This window comes from Meriones unguiculatus, chromosome 3, assembly GCF_030254825.1.
Source record: "Meriones unguiculatus strain TT.TT164.6M chromosome 3, Bangor_MerUng_6.1, whole genome shotgun sequence".
Taxonomy (NCBI): domain Eukaryota; kingdom Metazoa; phylum Chordata; class Mammalia; order Rodentia; family Muridae; genus Meriones; species Meriones unguiculatus.
Window position 1 is genome coordinate 178,529,180 of NC_083351.1, and position 19,687 is coordinate 178,548,866.

Consider the following 19,687-nt stretch of genomic DNA (forward strand, 5'->3'; position numbering starts at 1 on the left):
GAGAATGCAGATGGGACAGAAGACTCAGGACGGACCCTGCGTCCTGAGAGATACGCAGAAGTTCTTCTCTTACTCAAGCCAATGAAACGGGGCATGTCTAGGAAAGCCCACCCACAGAGTCCAGTTATATAAGACTTCTGCATGGCTGGGCACCAAACAGGATTGGCTGAAGTGATTTAGTAATTAGGGAATTACAGTATGTTATGGAAGGAGCATATCTGGAAAAGGAAGGTGCCCTCTGACTGGGTGAGTGGTGCTCTCAGTGTTTAGAAGCAGCTTCTCACCCTTCACAACTCCCACAGGCTGCCTTTGGCTTCCTGGTACCCAACTGCAATGCAACTCCTGTTTCCAGTTTTAAAAGCCTATTATCAACAGACGTGGTGGCTTACACCTAGAAGCCAGAGGCTGAGACAGCAGGCCCAGGGCCAGCCTGGGTTACAGCGTGAGTTCTAAGTCTGGGCTACAGAGAGGTCCAGGACCCCCAACCCAAAACCAAGAGAGAGAGAGAGAGAAATATTTTTATTTATAGATAACTGTGAAACCAAACAGGAGCCATATTGTTATTAAATCTCCACACCTTACAAGAATTAAGTTTCTGTTTCCTAAGCCTAACATGTCCTGCAAACCATGCTCTTCACCCGTGCTGAATTTCTAAGCCCTTGACGTACGCCAGCCCTCTGCCTGGCCAAGCTCCGGAGCACCTGTGATGGCTTCTTGCACTTTCTGCCTCACAGGCAGCCTGAGCCCCAAGCCCCCTCTCTTCTGTGCAGGTGCTAATAGCCGATTATCCCAACAGCTGTACCCTCTCCCATAAACGGGACCTCAAAAGCTGGTGAGGGGTGGCTCTCTGAGCCTGACTTAGCGGGAGGAAGATGCCTGGCCAGTCCCTGTGCACTTGAAATGTTTTTTCCTCAGGTGACAGTAACCAAAGCCCCGGCCACTTGAAAGCTTTGCGGGCTTCTCAGTGTTCTAGCTGCTCCCAAGCCAGTGCTCATCAGCTGTGCTCTCTGGGATGGAATGCCCGGCAAGCCCCACTCACAGTTTGGAGGAGAAACACTTTCCTTTCTGTGACTCCAGATCCTTCCTATTCTACAAGGCTCTGGGAGGTTTTGTTTTGAGACAGGGCAGACATTGCTATGCAACCCTGGCTGGCTTGGAGCTCACTATGTAGCCCAGGCTGGCCCTGGCTCACTGCCTCTGCCTCCCAAGAGGAACTACCTCCTCTAAGCTCTCCTCTGCTCTTCTACCCACTATGTCTCCCTGTCGGTGAAGCTGTCATTCTTTAGATGTTTACAGCACAAGTCTTTGAAGTAAAAACGAAGTCATCTTAACTTGTGATGGTGCTTTGTTGAAGTCTGGCACTTTGACACAGGATCTCATGTAGCCTAGGCTGGCCTCAAGCTCACTGTGGAACCAGGGCAGGACAGACTTACTATTCCCCTGCCTCCATTCGGGAGGCAGAGGCCAGCCTGGGAGAGAGGGAGAGAGAGAGGGAGAGAGAGAGAGAGAGAGAGAGAGAGAGAGAGAGAGAGAGAGAGAGAGATCCAGGACAGCCAGGGCTACACAGAGAATTGCTGTCCCAAGCCCTCTAAAATGTTCATTTATTATTGGGGGGTGGGGTGCAGCACATGAGAGCCACGGCAGCTGTGTGAAGGTCAGCTCTCCCTTTCACCTTTACCTGGGTCCCAGAGACTGAACTTAGCCTTGCACAGACAGTACTGAACTCCCTCTACACCAGGCTGGCCTCAGACTCGGAGATCTGCCTGCCTCTGCCTCTGCCTCCCAAGGGCTGGGATTAAAGGTGTGTGCCAGCACCGCTCCCCACTAACCCCCCTTTTAAAGATAGCATTTCACTGTAGTTCCACTTTAGCTCAGACTTGAAATCACCTTGCCCCAGTATTCAGAGTCCTGGGGTACAGGTGTGTGCCACCGTATCGAGCTGTGATAGTCTGTTTCTCCTGCGTCAACATGCCTAGTGTACTGCTGTCATTAACAGTCTCAGTGATGCTGTGGAGGTCTGATGGTGTAGTGAAAAGTCCAGCATGCTTTAACTGTGGGATGTTACTCTAACTACAATGGTCCTGACTTGGCCAACGCTGTACCTGTGATACGGACACTCTACCAGTGGACAGCGCTGTCCCTGTGATATGGACACTCTACCTGTGGACAGCGCTGTCCCTGTGATACGGACACTCTACCTGTGGACAGCGCTGTCCCTGTGATGCGGACACTCTACCTGTGGACAGCGCTGTCCCTGTGATATGGACACTCTACCTGTGGACAGCGCTGTCCCTGTGATGCGGACACTCTACCTGTGGACAGCGCTGTACCTGTGTAATAGGACACTCTACCTGTGGACAGCGCTGTCCCTGTGATGCGGACACTCTACCTGTGGACAGCACTGTCCCTGTGATGCGGACACTCTACCTGTGGACAGCGCTGTCCCTGTGATACGGACACTACCTGTGGACAGCGCTGTACCTGTGTAATAGGACACTCTACCTGTGGACAGTGCTGTCCCTGTGATGCGGACACTCTACCTGTGGACAGCGCTGTCCCTGTGATGTGGACACTCTACCTGTGGACAGCACTGTCCCTGTGATGCGGACTCTACCTGTGGACAGCGCTGTCCCTGTGATGCGGACTCTACCTGTGGACAGCGCTGTCCCTGTGATGCGGACACTCTACCTGTGGACAGCGCTGTCCCTGTGATGCGGACACTCTACCTGTGGACAGCGCTGTCCCTGTGATGCGGACTCTACCTGTGGACAGCGCTGTCCCTGTGATGCGGACTCTACCTGTGGACAGCGCTGTCCCTGCACACCCACATTCCAGCTTTCTCACAGCCCACCCTATGGTCTGTTCCTGAAATAGTGTCACCTCAGGATGGTCTCAAGCCTCCTATGTAGCTAAAGGTGACTGTGAACTCCTGACGATCCTGCCTCTGCTGTCCAGGTTTAAGAGGTGCTGGGCACCTGCGCACATCTCCAGCTCTTTCCCGAGCATCTGAGCATGACTAATCTGAGCATCTTCTGTAACCGGCTTTGCCTCTCTGGCAGGACTCTGACACCACACTCTATCATATTCGGTCATGTTTGTGTGTATAGACACCTATCTCCCCAGCCATACTCAGGAGCAGGACAAGGGGAAAACAATAAGTAAAGATGGCAACATTGGTAAATGCGGTGGCTCACACCTTTAATCCCAGTGCTTGGAAGGCAGAGGCAGGTGGAACTGTCGGAGTTCAAGGCCAGTCTGGTCTACAGAGTGGGTTCGATGCTAATGAAAGCTACGTAGTCAAACCCTGGGCAGTAATAATAGTAATAAAATAATGTGTGAGGCACAGTGTTAACACATGAACTGACAATCACCTGATACGGAAATGGAATTAGCCACCATTTTACAGATGCTCAGTGGCTTGTCCAGCTTATACTTGAAGGGTGACGAACCTCAAATCAAAGGCTCTTTTACTTCAACACTCATACACAGCCCCTCACAGAGAGATGGAGAGTGTCAGGCGACATGTGGAGAGTTGATGACTCCTCCTAACTCCTACACAAAGTGGGGAGCAGTGCTCTTGACACAGCAGCTTCAGCAGCCGTTGAGGAAAACCCTTCTTTAGCGGGAGAGAGGGTTTTTTGAGACAGGGTTCTCTGTGTAGCCCTGGCTGTCCTGGAACTCACTCTGTAGACCAGGCTGGCCTCTATCTCACAGGAATTCTCCTGCCTCTGCCTCCCAAGGGCTGGGACTAAAGGTGTGCCCCACCGCACCTGCAGACCTTCTAATGCCACAGTTCCAGTGATGACAAGGATGAGGCTGTCTGCCTCAGACCAAACAAAAGCAAGCCCAGGACATCTGAACCTACTCTGCGTCCCACAGACATGTCAGAGGAGCGGCTGGGAAGGTGTGCAAGCTGACAGCTGAAAGTTAGCTCTGTCTTCACAGAAGCCGAGGGAAGCTAGGGCAGACATGTTTTTATCATCACTGTGTAGCACTTCGGTGTACGCACTGCAGTGAACTGAGATTCAGGGCTGAGCGTCAGTGGCGCTTCAGCAAGAAGAGACGCTGAGCATGGGCTCGCCTTAGTGTGATCTCTGTGAGCTGCATGACAGTAGATGCCCATTATGGCATCCGCGGGCTCCCTGCTTCTGCACACACACAACAATCACGAATACATTTTAAGGATTTGTTTTATGTGAACATGTAAGTGGCTGTAAGCATGCATATGTACTGTGTGAGTGTGAGCATGCATATGTACTGTGTGAGCACACCGTGGTGTGTCCAGAAACCAGAGGAGAGCATTAGATCCCCTGGAACTGGGGTTACAGACAGCTGTGGGTGCTGGAACTGAACCTGGGTCCTCTGCAAGAGCAGCAAGCTCTCCTAACCATTCATTGGGCCATCTCCATCCCATAAATAAAAAGAAATTTAAAAAAGAGATTTCATCAGCCCACATGAGGCAGTCTTCCTCCTCGGCCTTGCTTCCCTCTTCAGCCATTTGTCTCACTGTCCTTTTCCTCATGAGCTTTTTGCCCAAAATTTCAGACAATCACTTTCTTCCCAGCAGGTTCCAATTCAAAATGCCGGCTTTTGGAGAAGTGGCATATCCTACCATTCTCTGTGACACACTTTTATAGCCCTGGCTGTCCTGGACTTGCTCTGTAGCCTGGCTGGCCTCTCACAGGGATCCCCTGCCTCTGCCTCCCTGAGTGCCGGGATCACAGGCGTGTGACACCACGCTAGCTACTATATAGACTTTGAATATCTACCTCCACGTCGCTAGCATCCATAACAGAGAGGAGATAGTGAAAAATGCTTGCTGACATTTTCTAGGAGAGATTATATAAAATCTGTATATAATCAGTATATAATATATAACATCTACCTTTATCATCTATCATCCACCTGCCACCCACCCACCCACCGATCTATCTACTTACCTACCTGTCTATCTACTTATCCATCCATCCATTTATCTATCCATCTGTCTGTCTATCTCTATCATCTATCTATCATCTGTCTATCTATCTATCTCTATTATATATCTATCCATTCATCCATCTATCTCCATCATCTATATCTACTATCTATCTATCTATCTATCTATCTATCTATCTATCTATCTATCTTCTTTCTGTAGTTCTGGCTGGCCTCAAACTCAGATCCACCTGCCTCTGCCTCCCAAGGGCTGGGATTAAGGTGTGTGCCCCCTACCTGGAGGAATTACACTTTTTGTGACTACTATAGGAGGCTCCACAGTTATGAGGGGCTGGAGAGATGGCTCAGAGTTTAAGAGCATTGGCTGCTCTTTCAAAGGTCCTGAGTTCAATTCCCAGCAACCACATGGTGGCTCAAAACCATTTATAATGAGATCTGGTGCCCTCTGCTGGTATGCAGGCAGAATACTGTATATGTAATAAATAAAATAAATCTTTAAAAAAAAAAAAAAAAAAAGAAGACACACTGTTCTCTCAGACTACCTGAGTTTGGTTCCCAACGTCCACACTAGGCAGCTAACAACCTCCTGTAAGTCTGGCTCCAGGAGACCTGACAGCCTCTCTGGCTTCCACAGGCACCACGGCAGTCACAGCGCATATCCACAAGCATATGCATGCACATGTGCTTAAGCTTCCACACGGAATCTTTTGCTGAACGTGTTTTTGTTATGCACGGCTTTGAGATAATGCAGTTTTTAATTAGTACACCTGAAACTTTGCAACAGAACCTTATATAACTGGCTCAGTTCATTGTACTTAAATGAAAGAACAGCAGATGTGGTAACACAGGAGATGCCAACCTCTAGGCTCCAGGTTTCAAAACAAGGACATCTGGGACAGAAGAATGTATATACGTTGCTGAAACTTTTGAAAAACCAGGCAACTGCTTAGGCAGATATTACACAAGTAAAACACAGGGACAAATCAAAAACGTGTTACTTTTAAGGCAGTGAGTGCGGCTTCAACTTTTTCAACACATATATTGTTGGAATTTGAATATCTGTGTGGATGGTTATCTGTTTCTTTAACTTCAAAATATCTAAGATATGTCTCTCAAGCTGGGCACGGTGGTGCACGCCTGCTATCCTAGAACTCAGGAAGGCAGAGGCAATGATCTCTGTGAGTTCAAGGCTACACAGAGAAACGCTCTCAAACGCAAAGTAACTACATTTTTTAAAAGTCAACTTTCAGAAAATTGAGAGAATTTGTAAAATAACTAGCAAATTATGCTGGAGTCACATTTTGTTTATAGTTATTGCAAATTAAAGGGAAGTTACAGTAAAAACTAATGAGGTCACTCAGTGATATTTCACAATCACAGAAAACATACCAACAAATGTCTCTTGTTTAGTAAGATGGAAATACAAGACAGAACCCTGAACATTTACCTTTGGCTCTGTCTGTGGAGCAGAATCTCTCACACCACACGATGCGAGCAGGCTTTCCTGGAATGGGGTTGGCGGAATGCATTTTTCTTCTACCCAAGTGGAGTTATTTTCTCACAGGGATGTGAACATACACGACGACATTAGAGACCCTGGGAAATCCTTCAGTAAGGACAGTTGTTTATTTTGTTACTAAATCTCTTTTTCCAAATATTCTTAACCAAGGAATACTTGACTCAAAGAATGTATGTATCTGTGTGTGCATGTTGTGCGTATGTATGTGTCCGGGTGTGTGGGTGTGCACATGTGGGTGTGCATGCGTGGGTACGCCTGCACAGACCGTCCGTCGGCTGATGTCCGATGTCTTTCTCTAGATTCCCTTCTTTACCTGAGCTCGTGAGCTGGCTAGACTGGCTGCCACCGCGCACCTGAGTCCTCTTGTCTCTGGCTCCACGTGCTCCTGTAGCCTTTACACGGTGGGCACGCGCTGCTGTAGCTTTTACACTGTGGGCACGCACTGCTGGTGGCAGGGATCCAAGCTCAAAAACCTGACCCACTCAGCCATCTCCCAGCCTGACAAGACTTAATTTACTGTGATCTTATCTTCATCTCTGCTCAGGTATAGACTCTGAATGAGAAGACACCCCTGCTGTATACACAGCCGCAGACAACTGGCTGGGGTTAAGTGGCATCCAGCAATAACAGAACCGTTAGTGACATAACGATTGAGAGCCTAAGACTCAACCCTCCTCCTTTGCCTTCTCGTCTTCTTCTGCCTCCTCCTCTTCTTCCTTCTTCCTCCTCCTCCGCTTCTTCCTCCTCCCCCTCCTCTTCTTTTGAGGTAGTTTCTCACCATGTATCCCAGTCCTGCCTCAGTCTCCATCGCGCCCAGCAGTCATAAGTCAGTGTTATTAAAGATATAATTACATGATGGTGCCAGTGAGATAGCTCAGTGGGTGAGAGCCCTCGACAAACGGCTCTGAGGACCTGAGGTCACTCCCAGAACCATGTAAAATGCTAGCTGTAGCAGCTCACACATCTGTTACCTTGCACTCCTAAGGGGAGCTGGGAAGAGACGAAAGAATTAGCCAGAAGCTCACACAGACGGCAGAGCAAAGAGCATCAGCAGAGACAGAAACATGGAGAAGAGAGAACTACGCATTGTCCTCTGCTATCCAAAGGCTTGCACGAGCCACACGCACACATACACATAGAAGCCAGGCACAGTGGCACATGCCTGTAATCCCAGCACTCAGAAGGCAGAGGCAGATCTCTGAGTCTGAGGCCAGCCTAGAGTACGTTTTAGGACAGTCAGGGCTGCAACAAAAACCCTGTTGCACAAACCAAAACAAAAATTGCACAGAGATGGGATAGTTTGACAGTAACTACCTGCTTGGCTACCTAAGGTCACGGTTTGCACCAGAGCCCCATAAAAACAAAACAAAACAAAACAAAACAAAATAAAGTTCTGAAATAAGCGTTTGATACATATTGAAGGTATTAGACGAAAATAAAGAGTTAACTTAGTTAAAACCTCATCTTTAAAATAAGAGTTCTACAACCAAATATGGCTATTGATCTGGAACTGAAAAGATAATTTTTGTAAAATATTTTGGATCACCAGTAAAGAAAATAAGTGATAAATATATACCCTTCAGAGAAAATTTGGTGTTTGATACAACTCCATTTATTGAAAATATGTATTCTAGAAAGTCTATACATAACATACTTAAGCATGTTAAAAATCTGATATATAGTAAACCACATTTCAATTACATTTGAAAAAATCTGTTTTTTAGTGAGAGTGCTTCCACACTGCCTTACCTGTACTTAGATTCCTGAGAACTGAATTTGTTAAAAAGTTAGGAAGTTCAGCAGAACGGTAACGTCAGACTGCCTTTAGGCTGGAGACATTTACTAATCCGTCCTTACGTAGTAACTAGTCTGGTACAGACGGTTCTTCAAGAATAACTAAAACGTTGATGTACTTACTATGACTTTCTTACAGTCCTTCCCTCTGCAGAGCTCTGTATAGGTTGAATACTGCACGTATATGATCCAGCTTCCAACAAACACCACCAGCCAGGAGAAGAACAGATACTTCACCCGCATGTATGAGAAACGGGCCTGCAAGGGAAGGACACGTGACAGTCACTCACTCAATAGTAAGCCTCAAGCACTACCCTGGAACAGGAGCGCTCCTTGCTTGGAGAAGCACAATGTATAATCCAAACGTTTATATGCCAATTCTGGGACAAGGCGCATTTTCAAGGAGCCTAGACTACATGGGTCTTAGAAGAGTAAGCTCTGTGGTCTTGCCAAGGAAAGGAAACAGCTTGTAGGATGCATGTACACCCCTTCCAATACCACCACCCACCCCTCCACGATCAGACAGGACACTTTCCACTTGGGAGAAGCTGACCAAACACTGTTTCATAGAAGAATGTTAAAGGTCTTTATGAATAAACTTAGCACCAAAATATTTTAGCCAGACAGTGGCGGCACACTCCTTTAATCCCAGCACTTGGGAGGCAGAGACAGTGGATCTCTATGAGTTTGTGGCCAGCCTGGACTACAGAGCAAGTTCTAAGCCTGACCCTGAGTTCCAGGACAGAGAAGTGCTGGGTGGCTGGGAATGGCTGAGCCAGGTGTGGTGGTGCACGCCTGTAATTCCAGCACACGGGAGGTGGAGGCAGGAGAAGCTCAGGGTCATCCTTGGTTACAGGAGCCAAGGCTATACAAGATCCTGTCTGAAAAGAAGAAAACCAAACAAAACAGCAACAAAAGAGGAAACGGTAAGGAAGAAATGCGAGAATCATTCCCTGCATGTCAACTGGCAAAGCCACACTCGGGAAGCTCTCTGCATCGTTTTGCATCCACTGCTCTGACACCGCCTGGCAGGGTCCGTGCTCTCCAACAGCAAAGGGGAAGCCATTTAATACCCAACGAGGTGGTCAGTCAACACAGCCTGGCAGCTAACAGCAGAACAGAGGTCTACAAAGAGAACTGAGCAAAATAACGCAAAGATGCACACACACAAGGAAAAGCTAGTTTTGCTTTTATTCCTGAGCCAGTTTCTCACCCTTGGAAAACAGTAGAATACTGTGAGCACATGAACATGTGAAGAAAGGCAACGGAGACTAAAGAGTTGAGCTACACCAGCAGAAGACAATGGGGTCAGAGGGAAAAGCCAACTACCAGTTCACCAGAAATGGTGGAGACAGACGGTAGAACTGGCAACCTTGAAGCAAGTGACAGTTTGAGCAAACTCCAGGCTGTGGAAACTGCAACACAAAGATACCATTTCTTTAACAATGAAATCACAAGGGGCAAAGTGAGAGAAGGAGAAACCCATAGACTGAAAAATATTTAAGAACTACAGCAAATGGTCACAGCATAGGAATCTTTTTAGTGTTCTGACTCAAATCTTAAAAAACTGTAAGACAAACAACAAAAAACCAAACCAAAGAACCAAGACCTGGACAATGGGGACTCCAGCAGACATGGTAGCACGGGAGGGCACTCAGAGCCTAGAGAAGAACTACAGGCAACCAAGGAATGCTGGGAGGGAGAAACAGTCTCCCCAGGACAAACCACACACAAATGTGGCGCTGTACAGACTGAGCAGGTTCTATTTGTGTGTGTGTAGACAACTTGAGACAAAGAGGCCATGCATTTGAGGAGGGTTACATGGGAACAGCTGGAGAGAGGGAAGAGAAGAGGGAGTGACATCATTTTAATATAAAAATATTCAGAAGATGACATTTGAAAGCCAGTAGTGATGAAAAACAATTTAGTCCTAGTACCTAGGAGGCAGAGGCAGTCTGATTTCTGAGTTCAAGGCTAGCCTAGCCTTCATAGAGAGGTCTAGACCAGTCAGGGCTACATAGTGAGACTGTCTCAAAACAAAACAAAACAAAACAAAACAAAACAAAAGAGAAATTGGTATTTGTGGGACTACCAAAGGTTTTGTTTTCTTTCTGTATTTCCCCCACTAAGTGTGTGTGTACTCAAGTACCACAGAACATGTGTGGTGATCGAAGGACAACCAGTGGAGACTGACGGTCTACAGCCACCATGTGGATTTCAAGGGTTGACTTCAGGTCCCCCGTTTGGCTGCAGGTGCCTGTGCTACTAACCCTTCCCGCCTACAAGCTCTTCCTCTGTCTCTCCCTCTGCCCCCTCCTCAGTTCCAATTTTTTTCAGTGCTGGGGACTAGACCCAGGGACCGCGCTTCCTAAACAAGCACTCTGCCACTGAGCAAACCCCTAAGCCTCACAGAGCATGACAAAATACTTATGAGACAACTGATAATTTGAAGAATGCCAGAACACTGGGTGATGTGAAAGGATGGTTCTGGGGTAAGAGTATTTTGCTCTTCTCTCCATGAGCTGCATTCTCCCACTTCCCTTGGCCTATGTTCAAGCTGAAGAACGCCTGGGAGCTGAGGTGTTGCAGGAATGCTAACCCCACACTGAAGGCCAAATGTTGTAGAGGAAGGCAGATTAATGATGTCCCAGCAGGGTGCTGGGCATCACCTGTTGTAGACATCATGACCAAAGAAGCAAAACACATTTTTATCCAGCATGCTACAGAAAACTGCTGACTTCAGTATAAAAAAAAAAAAAACAACAACAAAAAAAAACAGTGTAACGGCCTTTCTACTTCCCTAATACCTGAGAGCTGCAGCCTTACTCTCTCACTTTTTTTTTGAGACAGGGTTTCTTTATGTAACAGCCCTGCCTTTCCTGGACTCACTCTGCAAACCAGGCTGGCCTCAAAAATCACAGAGATACACCTGCCTCTGCCTCCCACATGCTGGGATTAAAGGCGTGCACCGCCACACCTGGCCTCAGCCTTACATTTTAAAATGACACCTGAAGAAAGAAACAGCTATAAATTACATCTCTAACTAGGTTTATTTTCCCCATGTGGCATTTGCTAAATGTTTCTAGTGATCTGTTTTTATAACAATTACCTACAATCTAGCCTTTGATTAAAAAATGTGGTCCAAATTTTTGTTTATGCTCAACAATTTAAAATTACTACCTAGCAGGATTTTTACTGTGTTGATTTGTGCTTAGCTCCTAATAGAGCAGTGCTTTACTTCAAATTGTGCTGCTGTAAAGCAGGATCACGGTGTTCGGTAGCACACAGGACGGTGATCCTCAGCTGCGTGAGTACGGCCTCTAGTAAGGCACTTGGTAACATCAGAGACACTGCAGTCTCAGGCTGTGCTTTAGTGCTGGACTCTCATGGGCAATGTCCACTGTATTCCCTGTCCCAAGCACCACCCAGCCCAAGATGTCAAATTTGTACGTCATTCACAATTAGCCTCTAATGCACCAATTATGACTAATTTAAAAGATATGTGACATCTGTCTGAAAATGACAGACCGATTAGTAAGAATCATCACCCATTTTCTAATTTAAATAAAGAAAAGTGGTGGTGATGGAAAATACACACATAATAAACAAACCTCCTCAGTCAGTTCCACAGTAAAGAACAGCAGTGCCCTGGGTTCAAAGCCCTGGGGCCGTTCCCAGCACAGCATAGGCCAGGCATGTGTACATGTCTGTAATCCCAGCACTGGAGAGGTAGAGGCAGAAGGACCAGAAGTCACAGTAAAACTCCGCCATGGAGCAGGTCTGGGGCCAGCCTGGGCGACATGAAGTCCTGTCTCAAAAACAAAGGCAAGGTGCTAAAGAGACGACATGAGGTGAAGAGAACTGGCTGTTCTCCAGATGACGCAGGTTCGAGTCCCAGCGGTGGGCAGTCACCACCTGTGAATCAGGTGTCGAGGGATTTGACACCCTCTTCTGACCTTCGAAGGCGGTGTACAGACATGTGTGAGCAGAACACCCACAAAAGGGGGAGCTGGGCATGGGGCACGCCTGTGATCCCAGCACTCTGGAGGCAGAGTAGGCAGGGCTCTGTGAGTTTGAGGCCAGCCTGATCTACAAAGTGAGTCCAGGACAGCCAGGGCTACACAGAGAAACCCTGGTCTCAGAACAAACAAAACAACAACAACCAAACAAGAGAATTAGCAACTTTGTTTCCTTTAATATTGCCGATATCACTGTGATAATTTATCTTGAAACAAAACTGAGGATTTTTTTGTTGGTTTTGTTTTGTTTTCTCTGTGTAGCCCTAGCAGTCCTAAAACTGCTATGTAGACCTGGCTGGCCTCAAACTCAAGAGATCTGCCTGCTTTTGCCTCCCGAGTCCTGAGACTAAAGGAATTCTTACATGATAGTTGATTTTTCTGAAATAAGTGTTCTAAAATGCCCAGGTGTGATGGCACATGCCTTTAGTCCTAGCACTTGGGAGGCAGAGGCAGGCAGATCTTTGGGAGTTCAAGGCTAGCCTGGTCTACAAAGTGAGTCCAGGACAGCCAGGACTACACAGAGAAAACCTGTCTCAAAAAACCAAAAACAAAACAAAATGCCCAGGTGGAAGCTACACCATGCCTGCAGCATCCTTTTGGTTATCCAAGAGCAGCTAAGAAAAAAATGGACAGAAGTACAGGCTGAGTGCCAGGAGGAGTGGCTGACCAAGGGTCAGTTATATGCAGGCCAGGTGGCCCTCAGAGGAGGATGGAGCGGCAGGATGCAGCAGTGAGAGGAAAGGCGCGGCTGTGATAGTAGCCCTGGGTAGGCAGGCACTGAAGGGTGCCGGGACTCAGCAGGCTAGCCCAGTTAGTGAGGACCAGGCCCCAGTGAACAGCCGTCTCAGAAACCCAGGTGAACTGCTCAGGAGGGACGCCCACCAAGGCTCCCTCTACATGCACACAGGTACAACGCGCAACCCCGCCACAGACGAAACTTCACTTGGTTGTCAGTGAGACTGAAGAAAGAGTTTGGGAGATTCTGCCGGGAACCTGTTCCCATGTGACTTATGGACCCAGGGTACTAAACACGGCAGCACATCTCTACTTCCTAAGAGAAGCCAGCTTGCAGTCTAGGTGCTCAGGCAGCCAGAGGCGGGAGAGACTGTCCTCTCCTGTCCACGCGTTCTGCCTTAGTGCCACTGACAGGACAGCTGGAGGGCGTCCATCTAGTTTACTCTCTCAGCCACCCCTGAGGATGGCTGTAACTTGCTGAGCAATTTCTGCATGAGGAATGTTGATAACTGCACCAGAACTAGGAGAGTCCTCAGCAGTGTTTCCCCTTGGTTGCACTGAGACCAGAGCCCAGACTTTGCACGAGCTCCGTCACGCACCTGCGTCACATTGCCGGGCCTCTCAGACAGCTTTCGCTGCAGTATTTCAGAATAGATGTCAGCACCTGCCCAGCACAGAGATGAATAAAGGAAAATAAAAATTACAAAAACGATCGTTACCAGTTCTTCCCATGCATGTGCACATACAGAACGCATTATTTTCTAAGAGGCGGACTCACGTCACGATGGAAGCTATCTTTTTACTTAATTCAAACCTTCCTTAGGTTATTGAATTCTTAGTGAGTGTGTGTGTGTGTGTGTGTTTCCTTGTTCCCGTCTTCCCTTGGGCATGTCACACCAGGCTGGAAAGGCCCAGGCAGAGCCTGGGGTTGGCAAGGTCCAGTGCAGAGAGTAATGCCGAGGGAAGAGGTCTTCTCCCATGTTCTCAGGGTCACAGCCCACCGCTCCCCAAGTTTTCAGTGTTACAGCTCTTCTGGGCGATGGCAGCCCGCCTCCTCCCTTCAGCATTCAGGCATGGAGCGTCCCCAGCGCCTCAGTAAGAAACAAAGCCTGGCAGACGGGTCCGAGGGTCGGGGTCCAGGGGTGAACGCCTGCAAACAGAGGAGGCCTTCTCCCCAGCAGCTCTGCAAGTGTCCAGGCGGCAGCTCTCAGACGGTCCCGGGTGGGTAAGGCCGAATTTGAACCTTGGGGAGTGGGAGGATCGCAGGCTGGACGCATATTATTGGTTGGGGCTGGCATTTGCATGGAGAGGAATTCCAGGGGACTAGGCTACGCGGTCACCTTGAGAACTGGCGCCAGGGCATGCAGGCTGAGAACAGGGAGGGCGCTCAAGAAGAGAGTTCTGGGCTTTAGACACGCTCCACCTCACTCTAGCTCCACGCCCGAGTCCCGGTGGCACGGTCCACAGGCTCCACGCTGTGTCTGTGTGTGCACAGGTGCACGTGCATACGTGCGTGGGTTGTGCCTGTGTGTCTGCCTTTGCAGAGGTCAGAGGAAGACAATGAGTGTCTGTCTCCGCCTTGTTCCCTTGAAAGAGGGTTTCTCACTAAACCCGGAGCTACGCCAGCAGCCATCAAGCCCTCTGTTGCCCCACTGTGGGCCGGGTTTCCAGGTGAGTGCAAGCGCGCTCAGCTTTTTACATGCGGTCTACCAATGTGAACACAGGTCCTCATGGTTGCACAGCCAATAGGCTTAGTCACTGAGCCAGCCCCTCCCTTAGCTATTTTTAAATGGTATATGTGAGAGCCTAGCATTTTATATTATGGGTGCGCCATAATATATTTGACACTGTGTATTGTTGGACATTTATTGTTTCCAATATTTGCTGTAGTAACAAAAACAATACTGTTAATGCCAACCAATAATTGCTAGGGATGGTCCACATCTGGAAGTGATAAGCACTTTAGATATGTTGAAGTTAAGGTAAAGATAAACTTAAATTTTAATCCCCTTAAACTTCATGAGCCATTAGAGTAAGTTAGTCAATGGCTAGGAAACGGGCTTACGCCGCCTCGGCGCCACCTGCTTTTGTAAATATGATTGTATTTACATTACAGCCAGCACTCCAATCATTGAAGTGTCAACAGCAGCCTCTGTTCTGTAGGCAGGGTTCAGTGGCTGCAGAGACCATATAGCCATCAAAGCCAATGTTTAAAATCATCTGAATCATACGGAAAGAATCTGCTAACCTCCAACTGTCTGGAAGAGCCAGTCTCTCCTCTGCCTCACCGACGATGGTTCTCTTGTGAGTGCTTTTCCCAGTGGTTGTTGGCGGCTGTGCTGCAGAGACAGCTCAGCAGGGGCTGCCCAGGAGAACCACACCGGCTCGTTACTGACCCTAAAGGACAGTCCATATGAGCACGTCCGTGTCCCAGAGGCAAGCCCGAAAGAGGAGGTCTGCGGCGCCGTGATGGGTGTGCTCTCTGGGTGCAGCTGAGCTTAGGGGACGGCGCCGCGCACACCGCTGTGGGGACTGGACAGGAGGGTCCTCCATACTGTCTCACGAGAACGCTACAAGATGGGGACTGTCCCTCATTTGTCAGAGAGAGACGCCAAGAAGCACACTCAGGATTAAGCAAAGGCATCCTCGTTCTAAGTAAGAGAACGTGAATTTAAATCAAAGCAACCTGGCTTCAAGACCTGGGCCTGCTCTCCTCCACCATCTACGGTATTAAATACATGCATCTTTCCCTGAGTGTTTGATTATTTTTTTTCAGAGAGGATTTCAGTAAGTGACATTTCTAGGTCAAAAGCTTTGCAGTTTTAAGAGGTTTAAATAACGTTACAATGTTTCCCCAAAAGCTTGTAAAAATTAACACTCACTGTTTTTTGTTTTTTTTTTTTAATGTACTTATTTTACCCTCCCCAGAATCCAGTTCCACCGGCAGCTACAGTTTAATTTCTTTGACAGTGGCATATTTTAAAACACGTTCTCTGAATTTGTAGCATGAGGCTTGACAAACGTACCGGGACACTGAGGCTAGGTGGACATTAAACAGACCTTACAAATGACCTCCTCAGGACTTCTGCAATGTAGAGCATGCCAGGGCTGTATCTAGAAAAGCGCTGACAGACGGGAACAGACAGAGCCTTTAAAGTGCCCTTAGAGGAGGATGTCTAGGCCAACATCACATATCTTATGAGCAACCAAGGCTGACTTCTTCATGGCTGACCTAAAATAATGAAAACACAGAGGGCTCTAAGCTGGGCCGTTAGGTCATAGGGACCCCTGGACTAGGACTATAGCCTTGTCCACATGCAGTCTCTTCCAGGTTCTTGGAGGGAATATCACCCACATTAATCTATTTTGACGTTTGTAGAAAAATGTTCATATGTTCATAGTGCCAGTAGTTTTTAAAATAGACCTAAAATTCAGTTTGTAGGGCTAAAAAGATGGCTCAGCATATAGTACTCTTGCAGAGGATCTGAGTTTGGTTCCCAGCAAACATGTCAGACAGCTTACAAATGCCTAAAACTCTAGCTCCAGGGATTCCGACACTTCTGACATCAGTGGGCCACTACCCACAGAGACATACAAATAATTAAATAAAAATAACCCTTTAAAATCAGTTTGTATCCTATACACCAATGTTTGTTTGTTTTTTTCCTCTGGCAGAGTGGTGGCAATAAGACACTTGAACATGGAGTCTTGCTGGGGTTAAGTCATGTTGTATGTAAACCAACAGGTCTAGAAAATAAAGTCCCTAATTGAAAAAAAAAAATCATTTTTGGGGGCTGGAAGGATGCTCAGCAGTTAAGAGCACTGGCAGTGCTTCCAGAGGACCCAGGCTCTTCCCAGCACCCACACAGCAGCTCATAACTGTCTACAGCCCCAGTTCCAGGGGATCCCCCAATGCCCTTTGCTGATCTCTCTGGACATATGGACACACACACACACAAAATTAAAAAAACAAACAAATATTTTTTAAAAATCAGTTTGTAAGTTGGGTGTGGTGGCTCATACCTTTAATCCCAGGGAAAGGAAAGGAAAGGCAAAAGGAAAAAGGAAAGGAAAGGAAAGGAAAGGAAAAAGGAAAAAGGAAAGAAATCAGGTTATAAGGATAAAATGTTTTTAGTAAGGCACAGGAGCACACACCTTTAAGTCACACCACTTGGGAAGGAGAGGCAGGGGGCTCTCTGTGGGCTGGAGGCCAGCCTGGACAACACAGAGTTCCAGGGCAGCCAGAGCTATACAGTGAGACCATATGAAACAATGAAGAAAATCATACTTGGAAAATGTCTCAAACCAGGCAAACAGATGGTCCTCTCTGATTTTGGAATTTCTGAGACAGGTATTAATCCAAAATTGCCTTCTCAGTTCTCAAATTCTAAAGAAAGCTACAAACAAATAAAACCTACAGAAAGTTCTTAAAGAAAAATGACAGCTGTTTTGATTACAGCAATGTTTACTTCAGAGTAAACTTATAAAGAACAAGACAGCGTTTCTCTGGGTAGCCTTGGCTGGACTCACTTTGTAGACCAGGCTGGTCTTGAACTCACAGAGATCTGCCTGTTTCTGTGTCCTAGAAAGCTGGGATTACAGGTGTGTGCCACCTTTCTTGGCCAGGGAGAGATTTTGAGAGTTGTGGTCCCTTCCACACTGGTAATTACTTATCATAACTTAACACACAAGCTTAGGAAAAATAATAGGCTTTACTTTGCCCTAAAGGGAATGCTGAAAAACTACCCAGAATCCCTCATGAAAATACACTGATAGAATTACCTACAATTAGTTAAGAAAATGGATAGCATAAATTAAATCTGAATTGCTACAAATTTCTTAAGTATGCAGCATGTGTCTCGCAGGCAAAAGACAGCAAAGGATTTTTAATTAACCAAGGGGCTGGCCAGATGGTGTAGTGGGGCCTGTGTTCAAACTGCCAAATTTCATAACAGCTGGACACAGCTATGTGTGTGTGATCCAGTGCTGAGGGTGGAGACTAGTAGCTTCACACTTAGTGCTAGAGCTTGTGTCAAGGCAGGGAGAGACACAGCAAAAAGCTGAAGTATCCTCTCCTGGGCTTCAAGGATGACCTTGAACTGCTAACCCTCCTGATTCTGCCCCTAATGCCGGGGTTAGAGGTGTGCACTACCAAGCCATTCGTGGAATGCTTGGGATTGAATTTGGGGTGCCCTGCTTGTTAAGCAAGTACTCCGCCAGCAGCTACATGCCCAGCACCACATCTCTGCACTACTTTATTTCATATGGTTCCCTGTATCTCCTGGAAGCACTACCTGAACGAGCCATCCCCTAGCACTCTGTCCCTATTTGTAAGCTTTAAAATACTACTCTGTGTTCTATTCTGAGGTGCTAGTAATTTAAGCATTATTCCAAACCTTTCACCTGAGTGGTTGCTTTACAGGGGTCACATAAGAAATTTCTAAGAAGATGGGAATATCAATATAATATAATATCAATATAATCGGGTGTGGGTTATACTATGAATGCATTTGTCACAGTATACAACTGAAAACTAAAATAGCTCACTGTATGAAAATTATACCTCAGTATGAAATATGAAAATATACCAATCACTGGAATACTATTAGATTTAAACACATCTAAATTCCAAATACTAAAAAAAAAAAAAAAAAAATGTCTATCTCTTAGCATTAAGAAAGGCCAGTTAGGAAGGTATTACACCAGAGTCTGGCAATAAGAAAGGGAAGGGAAAGGAAGGGTTGAAAGACAAGAAACAAGTGACCGGGAATAGTTAAGTGACTATGAGCCAGACTGAACAACAGAGAGACCCTGTCTAAAAAACAAACAATAACAACAAAAACCAAACAAACAAAAATCCAGAAGAAAATACAAGGCTACAGGGAAAAAAAGACAGAAATAAAGAGCATGAAGTGGAGAAGGTGGTGGTAATGGTGATGGAAGTGGAGGAGACAGTGATGGAGGAGGAGGTAGTGATGGAAGTGGAGGAGACAGTGATGGCGGAGAAGGAGACAGTGATGGAGGAGGAGGAGATAGTAATGGAGGAGGATATAGTGATGGAGGAGGAGGTAGTGATGGAGGAGGAGATAGTGATAGAGGAGGAGGTAGTGATGGAGGAGGAGGTAGTGATAGAGGAGGAGATAGTGATGGAGGAGGAGGTAGTGATGGAGGAGGAGATAGTGATGGAGGAGGAGGAGGTAGTGATGTAGGAGGAGATAGTGATGGAAGAGGAGGAGGTAGTGATGGAGGAGGAGATAGTGATGGAGGAGGAGGAGGCAGTAATAGAGCAGGGTGTGATAATAATTATTAAGAAGAACAAGAAACTGTTTTAGCCTACTAAACTTCATTTCCCAAAAGTACGGAATGGAGTGAGTGTGCTGTCTTCAGAGGTTACAGAAGAGCTTCTGCGCCCAGCCTTGGCAGAGTCCTCCTTACAGAGCGCAGGCCACTAAGCAGGAGTGTGTGCCTCCTGGCAAACAAGGAAGCTGTGAGGGGTCATTCCACAGAATAGTTAATAAGTGGGCCGGGCTCTTCAACAGGGAGTGCAAAGCCAAGCCCACTCTATCCCAGGTCCTCAGGGCAAGTGCATGGGGAGTTTGGTCAAACACGCTTTTCAACACTTATGATGGGAGCATTTTATCAGTAAGTTGACTTTAAGATTCTCACCTAAGTAATTCCTCCA

At 47.0% G+C, this 19,687-nt stretch overlaps 1 protein-coding gene across 1 annotated transcript in view; it reads right to left on the reverse strand.

Annotated features, from left to right (window-relative positions):
• Window positions 1-19,687, reverse strand: part of Dipk1a (divergent protein kinase domain 1A) — a 76,113-nt gene that overhangs the window by 11,242 nt on the left and 45,184 nt on the right. Inside the window, exon 2 of the mRNA XM_060381102.1 lies at window positions 8,375-8,509. Within this exon, the coding sequence (XP_060237085.1) occupies window positions 8,375-8,509 (135 nt within the window). The remainder of the gene's footprint in view (window positions 1-8,374; window positions 8,510-19,687) is intronic.